Source organism: Musca vetustissima, unplaced genomic scaffold (assembly GCF_032173495.1).
Source record: "Musca vetustissima isolate MV318-11 ecotype Yass unplaced genomic scaffold, APGP_CSIRO_Mvet_v1 utg115153, whole genome shotgun sequence".
Lineage (NCBI taxonomy): Eukaryota > Metazoa > Arthropoda > Insecta > Diptera > Muscidae > Musca > Musca vetustissima.
The window spans coordinates 62,141-77,905 of NW_026888142.1; the positions used below are offsets into that span (position 1 = coordinate 62,141).

Sequence of the window (15,765 nt, forward strand, 5' to 3'; positions counted from 1 at the left end):
TAGAAAGTGGCATTTCTTTACTTAAGGGACCCCCCCCCATTCTCGGGGTCAAAAATTTTGTTGATATAATTCGAATCTACACTAATTAATGAATGTCCCTACAAAATTTCAAGTGAAAATCTCAAGAACTCTTGAAGATATAGCCGATTTATTGTGTCAGCATCAAGTGACGGCAGAAGGGCTTCTCAAACTTAAAACGCGTTTTTCTCTAAACATTTTTTTGTGAATGGCGGGCACGATAACTCAAAAACTAATAACCCAATCGAATTTTTACACGTTTTTCTGTGAGTGTATAGCTATCGTATGAACTAGGATAAAGCCAATCGGTGAAGATCTTCCTTATTTTTTAACTTGGTTTTTGGTAAGAAATCGGCGATTTTCCAAAAATATTTTTTCAAAGGTCCACCATTTTGTTAATTTTAGAGCGAAGTCAATAATCCTAGTTCATACGAGAGCCAGACATGTACTCTTTCTAACACCGTTGGAATTTTCGGATTCCGATGTTCCAGTGAGGAGTTATAATGCCCGCCATCAAAAATAAGGACTTTTCTTTAACTACAAAAAAAAAAAAAACAACAACAAAACAATAACAAAATTTTTTTGTAAATTATTTTCCTTCTCTTTTAAATCTTAAATTATATATGTGCAAAGTTACAAAGCTTAACAACCATTGGTATTGATTTACCAGCCCATTGAAAATCTTGAAAAATTAAATTCGAAAATGGTATTAAAATGGGACAAAAGACTATTTATAGTCACGCAGGATGAAACGCGTTTTCGTTGCACGAAATGCGAAGAAATAAAAAAGTCAACGAATATATTCAAAATATTATGTATTTGCTCTATAAAAAATAGTTAGATCAGCTGGAAACCCATAATATTCTACTTCTGCTGGTACCCCCCATAATATTTATTGAATTATGTTCACGGTATTTAATTAGACATTTTTAAACCGGTAAGATATGTACATACATATATCCCTGTAAAAAGTAATTGAATTGATAGAAACGTTAACGAAACGTTACTAAAGCGGCGGCATAGAATTACCGAAACCCATATAGAATAACATTAGACCGGATCGGTTGAAAACCGATCCAAAAGCATTAGGTTTCTGAAAAAATAGCTGTTTCCATTAATCAAATTGGAAATTACGTATTTTTAATCCAAATCCATATCAAATTTTACAATTTCCATTAAATGACATTCAAAATATGAAAAATTAATGGGGGCTCCTAGGAGAAAACTCATGTTATGATCCAAAAACGCTGAGTTTTGCAAAATCTTACTGCATAAAATTCTTTCAGTAAACTCCAGTAAGTTTGTTCTTGTTGAACTGTCAAACTTGCTCTCTCACTTGACTCTCTTTTACTGGATTTTTGTGTAAACAGACAACATTTAGTAACATTTGGTAACAATTGTTACCAAATATCGAGTAAACAGACAGAGCTATTTTTTTTAATTTGCAAAGATCAATTTGAAAATAAGTTGTATAAAAATTACAGAAAATGGAAGAAAACTCGTAAGTAATGCAAAGTTTCATTAAATTAGAAACTAATTCCTTATATATTTTTAGGTAAGTTCCAGATAGAGGGCAATGTTTTGATGCAGAAAGCATAAATGTTCGCGGGGAACATATCAAATCAATTTTTCTTTTATTATAGTACGTTTACATTTAACCGGATTTCGTTACCCTAGTGGGTTTCAATTATCAATTCCTTGAATATATGTCGAATAAATCCTCATAAAGTAGGTTAACCAGGTAAAAAGTTCTAATGTATACGCCGTTTTATTCATTTTATTTTTAATATTAAATGCAATACAAAAAATTGTGTTCGTCATTTGTTTGTTGTTTATTTTGGCGCAAATCAAATGTTTTCTTGAATCAGCTGTTTATTTGCTAAATCTTACTAAATTTTGTCTGTTTACTTTTCTCAGTATTATCGCAAAAGTGAGTAAAAAAGGCTTACTCTCTGAACTAGAACTTACTGAATAAATGTTACTTGAAAAGTAACCAGACACACCTATCAACGTGCCTAAAATACTGAATATGAGAAGTATATAATATTCAGCACGAAGATGTACTATGTAATGAGTACCCAATATCAATTCTCCAAACGTCTCCAAAATCCCCAAAATATCGAATATTAGAGGGACAACGTTTCTATTTTAAATGTTGCTATCTCTATCGTGATTTCAACAGACGGACATGGCATAGACTTTTATTCTGATCAAGAATATATATACTTTATGGGGTATCCGGGGAATATTTCAAGGTGTAGCAAATATTGTTTTTATTGTTTTTGAGTAGTCATGATGTAATGCAGATTTAAACATGTTTAAAATATATAACATATTATATTTATAAGAATTTGTTTTAGAGTAGCTATGATTTAAGGTGGATTCTTTGTAATTATATATAAATGGGCCATTGAATTGTAATTTGGCTTCAATTACAAAGTAAATAAAGACGAAATTAAATTTAAACAGATCTTTATATTTGCTTTGACATTAAAAACATGTATGCAAAATTTTCGCCGCCTATGTCAAGTGGTTCGGCAGTTAATGAGTTTATACCCAATTTTTGGGTAAATACTCAAAATAGGGGTACCTTTGTATGGGGGCTACCAGTAAACGTGGACCTACATACATAAATTTTTGCATGGACATTTGGTACCCAAAAAGAACACTCTGTGCCAAATTACAGCCAATTTGTAAAATGTGTCTAATAGGCAAAAAATACCTTAAATCGGGAGATAGGAATATATAGGGGCTATATCAAAACTTGGACCCAGGGACCCCATTTTTGGATTCCTATGTTTGCTTTGACATTAAAAACATGTGTGTAAAATGTTGGCCGCCTATGTCAAGTGGTTCGGTAGTTAATGAGTTTATACCCAATTTTTGGGTAAAAACTCGGGTATTTACCCAAGTATTTACCCACGTCTTTAAAGTATCGTAAAACTATCCATTCTAAATCGATCTGATAACAGAAACCCGGAAATAGGGTGTAAGATGTTGTATTACCGATTCAATATAGTAAATACCCAAATAAATACCCGCAAATGGGTATTTACCCACCCCTTGGGTATTTACCCGGTAAATACCATCTCTAGTCCTGCCATAATACAACGAGCTTTTATTCTCTAGGCCACCCGCTTCTACAAATACCCTACCGACACAATAGAAATTGGGATACATTTCTCAACACATCTTAAAAAAATATAACCATCATTACATGGGTGCTACGTTATTTTAATGCAGTATTTAACATACTATTGATTTAAAAACTCCAACCATACCCACCAAAGCATGAAAATGTTTATCACCCATATCACGCCTAAACAAAAGTGGGGTTTACGATCCGAAAGCATCTGAACTCACTCATCCAACAACAATCGCATCACTTCAAACATATTCCTGCTACAAAAACTATTAACCCCAACATATTGGAAAAAGTTCATGCATATGGTTCGGGATTCACTCTGTCAAAATTGTAAAATTCCTGAATTTGAAAGCAGAGAAGACAAAACTGGACTAAAGAATGGTATTTGTGTATTTTAATTGCTATAATAACAATTAACCACAACAATGATTACACTTCGTTTCCAAGACAGAGGGGTCTACGATCCGAAACGACCCGAGTCTCACTGGGCCAACGTCTGTCACTTCAGTCCATTGTGTAATAGCAATAGGGCTGCAACAACAACATGAAAATCAGTCAATTTTGTAATAAAGTAATAACAACCAACCAGGTGTAGATATCTGAAACAAATATTGGAATCGAAATTTTTACATTTTACGGTATGTAAAATCGTTTGTGGTTTCGCCAATTACATGTTTGGTTTTTAACACACATGAAAAATTAATCATCTATACATATTTCGTTAACACTTAGTTTATTTTTTTTATTTTAAGAGCATCTTGAATGAAAATATTACAATTATTGATTAAATTTGATTGATTTATTACTAATTTCTTGGTGTCTATTTTTTTGTGTTAATTTGTTAATTGTTTTGTTTGTGTGTGTGTCTGTATATACTTGCTAATATCAATAAACAACTATTATCATAATTAAATTGTAACCACATGTTTTTAGCTTATATTTTAATTAATAATGTACAAAATGAAATGTTTAATTTTGTTACAATTTATAATTTGGGATGTTGGATGCAACAAAACAAAAACACATCGATTTTCGGTTTTTTGATTGTTTTGAAAGAAATGTCCTAAAACACTATTAAAATTAAAAAAAAAAATTATTTGTATTATAACTTATCGCTAATTACAATTACATTTTATTTTTATCTTATTTTCCGAAATAAAGCCTTATAATAATATCCTAAAAGTCTCGATTATTATAAGTTAAAGTAAAAAGAAAACGAGGTACTTAATAATATGGTTACATTTAGAATTTATTTTTGGAATGCATTTAATTTGTATGTTTTTGAAATAAAATTAAAACATTCCAAACAAATGAATATACATCCCAAATAATATATAAATATATTTTTTAAGAAAAACTTATTTAAAAAATATTTTATTTTTATTTATAACAAATATTATTATGTTTGATTTTCAGATGAGATCTGAAAATAAAAAAATAAAAATCTATAACAAATATGCATAAGAAATTTACAGTGTTATCTCTCCATAACAGATACGTTTATGTGAAATTTTCGAAAATAACTATTTTTAATTGCCTAAAAGATGTCCGTGTAATTATTATTTTACCGATGTCAATTGTTGCGCCAAAATTTAAAGAATTTCATTTTATCAAAAACATTTAATAATCTGCAAAAATATAAAATGTTTATATTTTTATTTATTATTTACTTATCGGAGAAGAAAATTAAAAGATTGATATTTTCAGGTTCAAATTTTACTTGGGAGATTGGGAAAAGTACACTATGTGTGCAGAGGAATTTAGTAATTTTTTTCAATACATGATCTCTAAAAACTAATGGATGGCATTAAAAAAATTTATTAATAAAAAATAAATTTGGATGTGTGATGATATATTCAAGTTGTTGATCGATGACATTTTTCCCTCATAAAAAGCTTCAATAGACTGTTAATTTTTAATTCGAAAAGTTTACAAAGTGGGTTTTATCCACAAATAAGCATAAATACTATTTTGAAGTCAATATGTTCAAATATGTAGCCAAAATCTTTTAGATTTCTATTGAGGCTCGAACCTTTTTTGTGCTAGACCACATGGTCCCTATCAGTCACCATGTGGTCTAGCTCAAAAATATTGTTGGTGTAGCAAGATGATATGGGCTGTCCGAGTGAGACTTGGGGTCGTTTCAGATCTTATGTTTAATTTGTGTTTAAATCCTGTCTGCCGTGGTATAACATTGTATTCCAGATCTAACGACCAAGAGATTTAATTTCCCATATTCTAACTTAACATGGCTGTAAAGTGTGCAAGATTTGCTTTCTCAATTGCTGATTTTTAAAATCCCGAAATCGAGGAAACAGTCATAATTTTAAGAATTTTTTCACACAACATTTCATTGTTCTCAAAGTCCAGTGTTGAAGTTTATTTATTTGGGGTACGGTTTCAAAAACGACAGCGCCGCAACCGGAGCATTGGAAAATGAACTGGCATACACGGGATATGGTAATTTAAATTCAAGGAGTCGACATTTCATAACCTGCTATCAAAATATGCCTTCAGGCTTTATTTCTACTTTGCACGTAAACGTTTGAATTGGTTTATAACTTCCCCCAAAATGTATTTCTTTATTCACCACACAATTGAAAATTCAAATAAAAAAGCTGCAGTTACATTTACACGTTCTGTTTCTTTTTTGTTTGCTTTTTTATTTTACAAAATATCTTAAATGCTACAACTAAGATACGTACGTTTTTTAATTTTAACTGCAACTAAAGGAGGAATAGCTAATAATAATACATAAAATATATATCATAAAAGGTGAAAAACACAATCAATACAATACGAAATTTTGTGTAACAACAAATGTTTTGTTTTGCCAAACTTAACGTGTCCAAAGGGAAAGGAAAGAAATAAGTAGCTCAAATTGAATTTGAGTAGATAATATAAATCAAATGAATAGAATATATATACAAAATGTTTGCATTCAAGAAAAAATAGAGATTGAAAGCTAGAGTTTTATTTTGTTTTGGTTTTTTTTTTCTTAAATAAAATTTAACAAACAAGAACTAATGTTAGTAAGGAGTGTATATGTGTGTGTGTTTCAATTAAATTGGGAATCTAAAATTGTGATTTAATTATGAAGTATATTTTTTAGATCTGTTCACTTTTAATGTTAATTTAACTTAATAAAACAGAAAATAAACAAAATGAGAGCAATTATCGATCACAACGAATGATGAGGGGTGGTTTCCACAAAATCGGGCCTTTGGGCAAGTCTCTCTGTACAACACCAACATAAAACATAAGAAGAACTCGCCCGTGTTAAGTGCTTGCAATGCTAACTAATTATTGGGACACTTTTTTGCATTGAAACCAACAATGAATATAGAAAAATAATCTAAAAACCATACACATACATACATATGTAGGAGGAAATAGGATCTGAACCTGAAAATCAGAGTTTAAACTTTCTTATTATTGTTGATATTAAGATGAAGAGCACAGCGGTAAGTTAGATCATCGATGAGGCAATTGTAGAATAGTTACTTCTCTCTTCTTGATTTTCACATAATCGGATCCGGCCCTTGTCCCTCCAAATCGGATACTTGACTTTGATAATGTAGGGCATCTTGGTAGGCCTTCTTTACGGCTTTTCTTTCGGTCGGTTTGCGTGATTCCACCAACTTTTGTTGATCGAGCTCTTTGTCAATACCAAGTATATCTAATTTATTGGCCGGCAGCCATTGCCATGTTCGTTTGGCATCGAAAAATAAAACCAGAAACACCTCTAAATCTTGGGGATAGTTTTTTCGTAAAGCCAATACATCACTGGGCGGTGCTGGCAATGGAACACCGTTGTAGACAAAACCTTTCGGTGTCTTGGGATCAAGAATCAAAGCCGGATACCAAGGATAGCCACGACATTTTGCCCAGACCAGCTGTAATGGTTCGAGAGGAGGTTTCAATAAATTATCTGTCGTACTATTCGAATTTGCCATATCAAGGGCAGCTGACGTCGCCGTGGCCGTCGAATTTATGTGGTTGGATTTCGATCTACTGTTCATGCTGCTACTGTTATTGGCATTGGTTAAGGCGGCATTGTGCGCCTTTCGTGTCTTCATACTATTTACATTATTTGGCGTTGGTGTAGCCGTACGTGTTGCTGGTCTATTGGATGCGGAACGAGTTGATGCTTTAGCTGGTGCAGTAGCAGATGGCGGGGGTGTTGTTGTTCTTGCCTGGGGTGAGGACGCGAGCTTTTTCTTTGTCCTCGGCCGCCCAACACCTCGTTGTCTCTTATCCAGAGGAGTTGGTGTTCGTCTCGTTATACTCCGTGTTTGAGTATCTGAATCATTGCCAGCACGACTTAATCGACCAGCCGGTGCGACAGCACCGTCGGTATCACTATCACCACTACAGCTCATGGCTTGGCCATTGTTCCCGCCTGTTGCTGAATCGCCTATAGTCGTACTATCATTCATTTCAATATCCGGTTTATCACGGGTATTGTAGTCATCGGCATTCTGGGCATCTGCGTCGTCGTCCTCCTCTTCATCGTCGTCGTCTTCGTCGTCATCATCATCGCTAGAATCATAATCGGAGCCAGTCCCACTTCCTGAGATGCCAGAACAACTACTACACGGACTTCCTGAAATGTCACTCATGTCGTCATCATCGCTGTCGCTGGCATCTCGTTCATTATTGGTTCGATAAACACGAAATGTATCGGGAATATGCTGATAACTGCTCAAGCTTGTGGCTGGTGGCAGGGATATGGTCGGTGTTGCAGTATTCAGTGCGGTAGCATTGTTTTGGGCGGATGATGTTAATGGTGCTGTCGCAGATGTTGTAAGCAGTCCCGTCAAAGTTCGATTGGGGGACTTTTTCGGTGACACCGAACCACTGTTGCGCATTTCATTCAGACGTCTGTGACGTGCGTTCCGCTTCGGAGATTTCACATTCAGAGATGTGGACACCTGATTTAAACTTGCCGATAACGGTGATAATTGATTGAGGCCACCGCTCAGCTTATTGCTTATCGATAAGGCAGACGTGATGAGAGATGATGGTGTCACGGACGCAGACGTGGTCGAGGCGTTATTGTTCACGGCTGTGATGAGCGAACCCAAGGTAGAAATTTGTGAGGCATTGGTAATAACGTTGTGATTCTCTTCTTTTACTGGCGTTACCGTCGTTGACGCTGATGTATCCGTGGGACGTTTTAGAGCGGCCTGCGCTTTACGTGTAAACAGCACCGCAGTTCTGTAATAGAACGTGCGTTAAATTCGTTACATATGTATTTAACAATTTCATAGTAGTTTTAGGGAATGTGAATGTTTAAAAAAAAAGTGTGGAGTGGGATTATGGATGGATAAATGAATGGATAAATGACTGGTTGGTTGGTTGGCAATGGAATATGGACTAGGTTTGTAATGTATTATTTGATGATTTACTGCTGATTGGTCATCAGAAGCTAAGATCTCGTAATGTTGCACTTTGGTGAATGTTGTTGGGCATGTGTGAAAATGTTAAGTTATTTTTAAATAGTATGCGATATATGAACGATATTTCAAAAACGAATTGGAAATGCTGAGGTTAAATTCCGAGAGAAAATGGTCTTTTCTTAATTGAGCATGTACGTAGTCTTACACTTTATTAAATATACGCGACGTTTACAGATTGAAAAAAATTCCATGAACAATTGCTGAAGTAAATAATAACGTCAGAATCGAAATTATATCTCATTTTTTTCTATTCCCAATCCTTTCATTCACTGTCTCCTAAACTAATCTAGTTCCATTTTATCGTCATTCAAGTTATATTGGAACACTTTTTGGGGTCAAATACCTCAGTACAATCTGAAACAGAAAAGCTTAATAGTACTCTATTCATGGATTTCCCTCCACATGTCTTATACGGCGGCAATCGATTGGGAAAATCTAAACATACCCAAGCACATCAAAATGCTATTCTGAATATCAAACTTTTCATATAATACGGTGCAATCACCATTCTTTTCTCATCACTTAACATAGAATTCTTTACTACGCCATTTAAGGCAGATATACCTGTATAGACAGACCATATTTGGCGCATATTTTTCGATTTTGAAAATACAGTAAGTCTTCTCTTTTCTGTATAGTCTCTTGATAAAACAATTTATTAAGACAATTTGGCCGCATCTTTACCATGAAATTGTAATCCTCAAGTAAAACAAGGGTTTCCGACCTCAGTGCACTATATTTATAAACTAAATTATTATCATATTCAACAGTATCCTTAGAGTGTAGGTTTTCATTGTCTGGAATGGCATGAAAACCGATGATGAGCTAAACTTATCCAATAGCATATATAACTCAACCGAAAATCTCCAATTAGAGTGAATGTGATCTTCTTAGCAACCGTCCTTTTAAAAGTACACAAAATGGCAATACTATCACTATAAAACTACAACTTAATGGTTTATCTTTTCCTATACCCTTGTAGCTGCACAATTTAACAAAATCTTATGCAAAATAGGGAATTACTAATTAAACATTTTTTTTTTAAATAAATATTAGATTTTTAAGAAATAAAATATCTGGCGTTATCTGAGTCAATAAATCCTCAAATTCAACATCTCAGAGTTAATAAATCCAAAAATCACACAAAATAAAATTCTTGTAAAGTAAAGTAAATATTCTGGAAATCAGAAGGAACGATCATGCAACTACCAAAGTCTGTAACTAGAAACATGCCTCCAATATTCAATATTCTTCCCTTCTACACACAATATATCATGCTTCTACTAAATCCAATTCAATTTAAATGGTATGTTTTTCTTTTTTGGTTAATGCGGCTCTTCCGTTGTATGACATATATATTTAATATTAAACTTACCTTCTATTTACGCCAACAGGTGAAGCACTGCTATTGAGACTCTTAACGGGACTACTTGGTGGTGTTTGTTGTGTTGTATTGTTACTAGTGCCTTTCGATTCATCACCCATTGTATCATCTTCATCGTCACTGTGGTTATCATGTTCATCTTCGTCATCGCTGAGATTATGCCGTTGCTGGTGATTATGTCTAAGTGTGGTTATACTTCTTGCAGCAGGTTTGCGTGACCTTTTCGGTGTTTGGTCATCTTTGACTTTTTGCAAATGTGGAATTGGTTGGTGTTGTGGCGGTTGTGGTCTTATCGGAGGTGGGGTATCAACATCCATATCTTCCACATTGTGATTTTCTTCCATTTCGTCATCATCCTCGGTTTGGGAATTTACTGAGGCATTATGTCGCTAAAATTCAAAATAAATTACATAGTCACAATTATGAAATAATACTAATATTTGTCAATACTTACTGCCTGCATTCTAGCCTTTTGTATAGCCTTACGCATTCGTGATATTTCCAAACGTATTTGCTTGATTTTCTTTGTGCGATACGTGGGATTTTTCAAAACCTGAGATTTATCTGCCAAAATTAGTAATTTTTGTACAATAGCCTCGCAAGGAGTGGCTGCCAACAATTCTTGTAATTCCTGTTCCACTTCTTGCTCTACATGATCTGTTGAGTCGACTTGACTAGTGTCCAGCAGACCTTCACGAGCCAATACATCTCGTGCCTCTTGAAATAGCGGCGCCGCTTGGTCACGCATTCGTATACCAGCTCTATAGAAAACGGTGTCTTTATTGTTGTAGGCCAAGCAATTCTGAATCATTAGATCGAAATCACTCTGCAACTGATCCAAGCTGGTATACTGTCGATTGTCAAGTTTTGTCCTCATTGTACCCAAATCCATTGGCTGTTTGACTATGTCCAAATAGTCGGGAACTTCGGTTGTATCTACAGGTTCGCGGAATATTTCTGAAGTATCACGTGCTTCCAAAGCGTCTAATAGTTTTCTCAACACAGTCTCCAAGGGATCGAGTTGCATGTTTATTACTTGTTCACATATTTTAACGTATGCAGCCTTAAGCTTTTCCCGTTTTCGCACCAACTCACAAAGCAGGCGCGCTCTTTCAAGATCCTGGCGCAGACACTGCCAGTACTTGAGTTGACGATACAATTCCGATGTATCCGGGGAACCTTCAATGCCATTGCGTTGTATAACACCGTGATGATTACCTTGAGATTGCAGCCTCCTCAATAGTGGAACACCATTCCGGTATTTACGTTTCATGGTCCAATAGGCAACCAAACGATCGAGGAATTCTTTCTTTTTCTGCATGTGTACCATACTCGCAATTTCCTGTATACGATCGGGTGGTATCGTGGGTATCAGTACCACGGGAGCAGATGAGCGTTTTTTGGCCAATGCTTTTCGAGCTTCTTTCATTTTGTGGCGTGCATCTTCAAAGTCTTTAAGATTTAATTTGGTTTTTGCATTGTCTGGGGTATGCAAATGACAGAAGGCAAACTTTTGAACATGAGCCGAGGAGTCATTGTGACCGGAACTCTCATTGACATCCATGGTCATATAGAGACCAGCCTGTTGGGCACAAGTTACATGGAAGGCAGCATAGCAACTGTTGCGATGGCATTGAATGCAGGCGCCCAATCCCTTTTCCTTACAAACGTAGCATGTTAGGCGCCAACGTGCTGCAGGAATTGTTTCAATGGAATCTGGAAAAGTAAAAAAGAGAAAATTGATAATTAAAAAAATACTGATGAGTCAAACATGGACGAAAACTCTGTAATTTGCAATACTCAAGCATTAAGGATTTTCTATTTCTTATATCCTTTAATTAATTCGGTGAAAAACTAAGTGCAATACAATATATATCTAAACATTTGTCTCAAATTATTTTAAATTGAAAATCTTCTCCTTCGAGGCATTAAAAACATTTCCAGTACTAGTGTTTCTCCATTCGCACATAATTTATCTTGTTTTATTATACTTACCAATCGGTTCCAAAAACACAGTATTTGCAAATCGTACTTCAGGTATCCATAAAGCGCACACAACATGCGCCCATTGACCGCGATCGGTCTGCTTAAATGCTCCACCCGTGTTTGGGCACAATACACAATTAACCGGTGTACTGGGTGACTGTAAACAGCGACGACAAAGCCACTGGCCCTCTGGTATATATGGGACACCATAGCAATCCTGATGCACGGCCAAATTACACATATCACAAAAGAGGATAACATTCGTATTTTGACATTCGCCATCCATGCAAATGCAACAGACGGCATCGTCGTCCACCTCATTACCAGTCGCCGTACCATTTGCGGCTGCCTGAAAATATGATTCTTTCTCTAGGCGGTCCATTAACAATTCCATTGTATCGATGTTAACAGGATTGTGGCCAGATTTTTCACGTTCCTCATTCATCCATTCCAGCCATGCAGAATCTTCTTCGTCAACATCATACTCTATTTCGCCGTCCAATTCTTCCACTGACTTTTCTATAAAGCGATAATATGCCAAACCTCGGGGCGGAGCATCTGGTACATTGTAATTGTCGATTTCTTGAAATCGTGCTTCCGGTACCTTCACCTTGGCCCATACCGCATTCTGTTCCAGTGGCGGAGCATCGGCATTCACTATACACCCCCGCTCAACTAGCTCCATATACTCGTCCTCTTCGATAAACGGCAGAGGATCGTTTGTACCCAAACGAACACTTTTACCCTCCACATTGAACGTCACCCTCTGTTCGTCGTCATTGTATGAAACCAAGGATTCGGGATTAATTGAATGTGCCGTGTTGGCATTTCCGCCGTTTTGCTCATCATCCGCTCCAGCAGCACCTGTTCCCCCAACACCACCGCCTTTTGGTGTCGAATGTGTTGCACCGCGCGAACGCGCCTTCTTTCGATTTGGCGTCACCACCGGTGTCAGTGGCTGTGGATTGTCGTGGTCATAGTTAACCAGATGGTACTGCAGACCTATCACGGTCTTGTAACTGCGACCACATTTGGGCACTGGACAAGCGTACGGTGGCTGCGAATGCTTCACACTCTTGCAGTATTCCAACGCATCGAAGTCGAGTCCCATTGTGCGTCGTGGTATGTGTGTGTTTTCTAAGTTTGATGCTTGCTTCCTCTGCTGCTGCTACTTTTGTTGCACTTATCTTGTTGTCAAAATTCTGATGTATCTTCGAGAAGTGGTTGATATTTTTGCTGCAACTGCTTGCCGTCGGCGCGGGTGCGTTAGAACGACATTTTATTGCGTTCGTTGGTATTTTTCAATAGAAAAATTACAAGTTTTGAGTCGAATTTTTATTAATTCACTCAATTTACGTTTTTCTTCTTCCCTTTTCTTGCTTTCCACGCAAATTCGCTGTCATGTTAATGGCGCTATTCTCTCAAAACCTCACATCTTCACATGTCATCAACACCAGAGTTGTATTCGGAAATGAAAATTCCGATACATTGACATTTGAATTTAAATCAATAGAATTAATATGTAAAAATATTAAAATTTAAAAAAGTGTATAATAATTGTTTTATAAATAAAAAAGGAAGATGACAATTTTAAAATTGTTTGTCATAAAACAGGTTCCTACATTAAATTTATACAAATAAAAAAATATTGGCGGAATGACAAAGAAAACAAGGGTAGTTCATACCTGACGATTTGTCGTATATTTATTTTCTTTACTATTTCAATAGTATGAAATGTTAATTAAATAAAAGTATGATAATATTTTTTGTTGCAAAGTACATTATTTCAGTTACATGTTTGGATCAAAGCTGTCCAAGGTTAAACATATTGGTCTGTTCTACTGGGTTTTATTCGTACTAAAGTTAGCAGCTATCGCAGTAATGTTCAAAATATAAGAGGTAAGTTATCGTGCTAAAGATAGCAGCGATTACAGTAATGTTCAAAATGATTGAACAAGAACCCAAAATCAGATGAATGCTAAATTCGAATGTTTGGTTAGAGATCCAGTACTGCCTAAAAAGATTGAAAGTGCTACAAAATAATAAAAAATAACCCACGAGCAATATATATATATATATATATCAGCTCATGGCATAATTATACAAGGTAGTCTCATGCAGTCATTCATAAATTTGCCTTTGACAGTATTCAGCTTTCAAATTTTTAATGAAAATATCTTCCTTTGAAATGTACGCATATCATGTGTTCAGTGGCAAAAATTTCTAAATAATTTATTGCTCTGTTCCCAAACCTGCAATATAGTACTATATTGTACTAGTTTTGCAATTGTTGCTAGAAAAGCGTTTCCTTACGCCGAAAAGTAGGAAAATTGAAGTTAAATTTAAGAGAGTTAAAACCAAAATGGCGTTCTCTTCTCCTTTTTTCTGCAAGACCAATTTGGCCTAGCACGAAAATGTAGTAAATTATGAATTTGACATTTGATTGCCAGAGATATACAGTCCGAAATAAAGCATATGAAAGTTAGGGCTTCAACAAAAGGGACACACGCACAGACGCACACACATTTGCTTAAAAAAAAAAAAACAAATAAGAAATTTAAAAATGGACAGTTTTTTTATTCTCTTTTGAATGAAGATGAATGGCTGGCAGAAGATTCAGATGAAGATACTATGGAATGAAGACTTGGATTGGTCAATCGTACCAAAATATTTTGGGCTTAAGACACGTTTAGGGGCTCCACTTGGATCGCTTTGACATTTTTACAGTAAGTAGTCCTCGGTGAACTGATTACAGTTATATGGGGAGAAATGCATACTTCCCGAGATATGGGCCTTGAAAGTTCGGAGAGTATGTTGTTTTAATTAGCCGTATCATTTTAAAGGTTATGGTTTGTGTTATATAACTAGATGAAGAATATATTGCGTAGCCATGTATGAGTCTGTCCATATGTGAAAGTCTTATTCTTAAGTTCTCTTAAAAATACCCGGTATAACCTTTTAATGATACCCATATTGCCTTGGTGGCAATAGAAAAAGGGTTGTTTTAAACAAAATATGTTCCGAAATTTCAAGGCCAATATCTCGGGAAGTATGCATTTTCCCACATGAAATGTATATCACTGTAATCCGCACAAGGAGGGCAACATACGGTAATCATTTCAAAATGACCCGAATGGAGCCCCTAAACTTGACTTGTTCCATATCTTGTTGTTCTAGTTCGCAAAATATCTACCAATTTCAATAGCATTAACATTATAGGAGCGTCTAGCCATGTAAGCCTTTCCGGGATCGGAGTCGTCGGAATCTCCACTTCCAAATATTCGATAAGGTTTTCCTCTAAATTATACAAATAAAAAAATAAACAATAAATATTTATATCATCAAAATCAGGCAATGGACGCCGTTTAACTTTTTGTTTTTTTGTGCATTAGGTTTCTGTAGTCTTTGTATTGTTACAAAGCCAACAGCAGTTTAAGTTTACCCAGATAGATGAAAAACTACCAATCATCTGTTCCGTTCTCTGGGTAGACAGCAACAAAACAAATAAAAGTTAACGGTTGTTTTTTTTTATCGAACACACGCTGAGGTGTTCTGTAACACACTTTACACCCATTTGAGGTGTATCTTTACACTTACATTTTACACACTTTACACCAGAACATTATGATACGGTGATTAACACAAATATTTCTCAAAATTGACACTTACATTTTCATAGTGAGAGTCGGATGTGTTCATGTTTTTCCATATAAAAAAAATCTTTTTTGAAATAAAAAAGGCACATGATTGAAATGTTGTTATTGCGTATA

The 15,765-nt window shown here is 35.3% G+C and overlaps 1 protein-coding gene across 1 annotated transcript; it reads right to left on the reverse strand.

Moving 5' to 3' along the window:
- Positions 1-6,539: 6,539 nt before the first annotated feature.
- LOC133335983 (bromodomain-containing protein homolog) lies at positions 6,540-13,376 on the reverse strand. Its single transcript, XM_061544275.1, has 4 exons — positions 12,005-13,376; positions 10,464-11,725; positions 10,001-10,398; positions 6,540-8,383 (listed from the first exon to the last, which is right to left on the reverse strand). Exons 1-4 carry the CDS (start codon positions 13,104-13,106, stop codon positions 6,685-6,687), a joined length of 4,461 nt encoding a protein of 1,486 aa, XP_061400259.1. The 5' UTR covers positions 13,107-13,376; the 3' UTR covers positions 6,540-6,684.
- Positions 13,377-15,765: the final 2,389 nt, after the last annotated feature.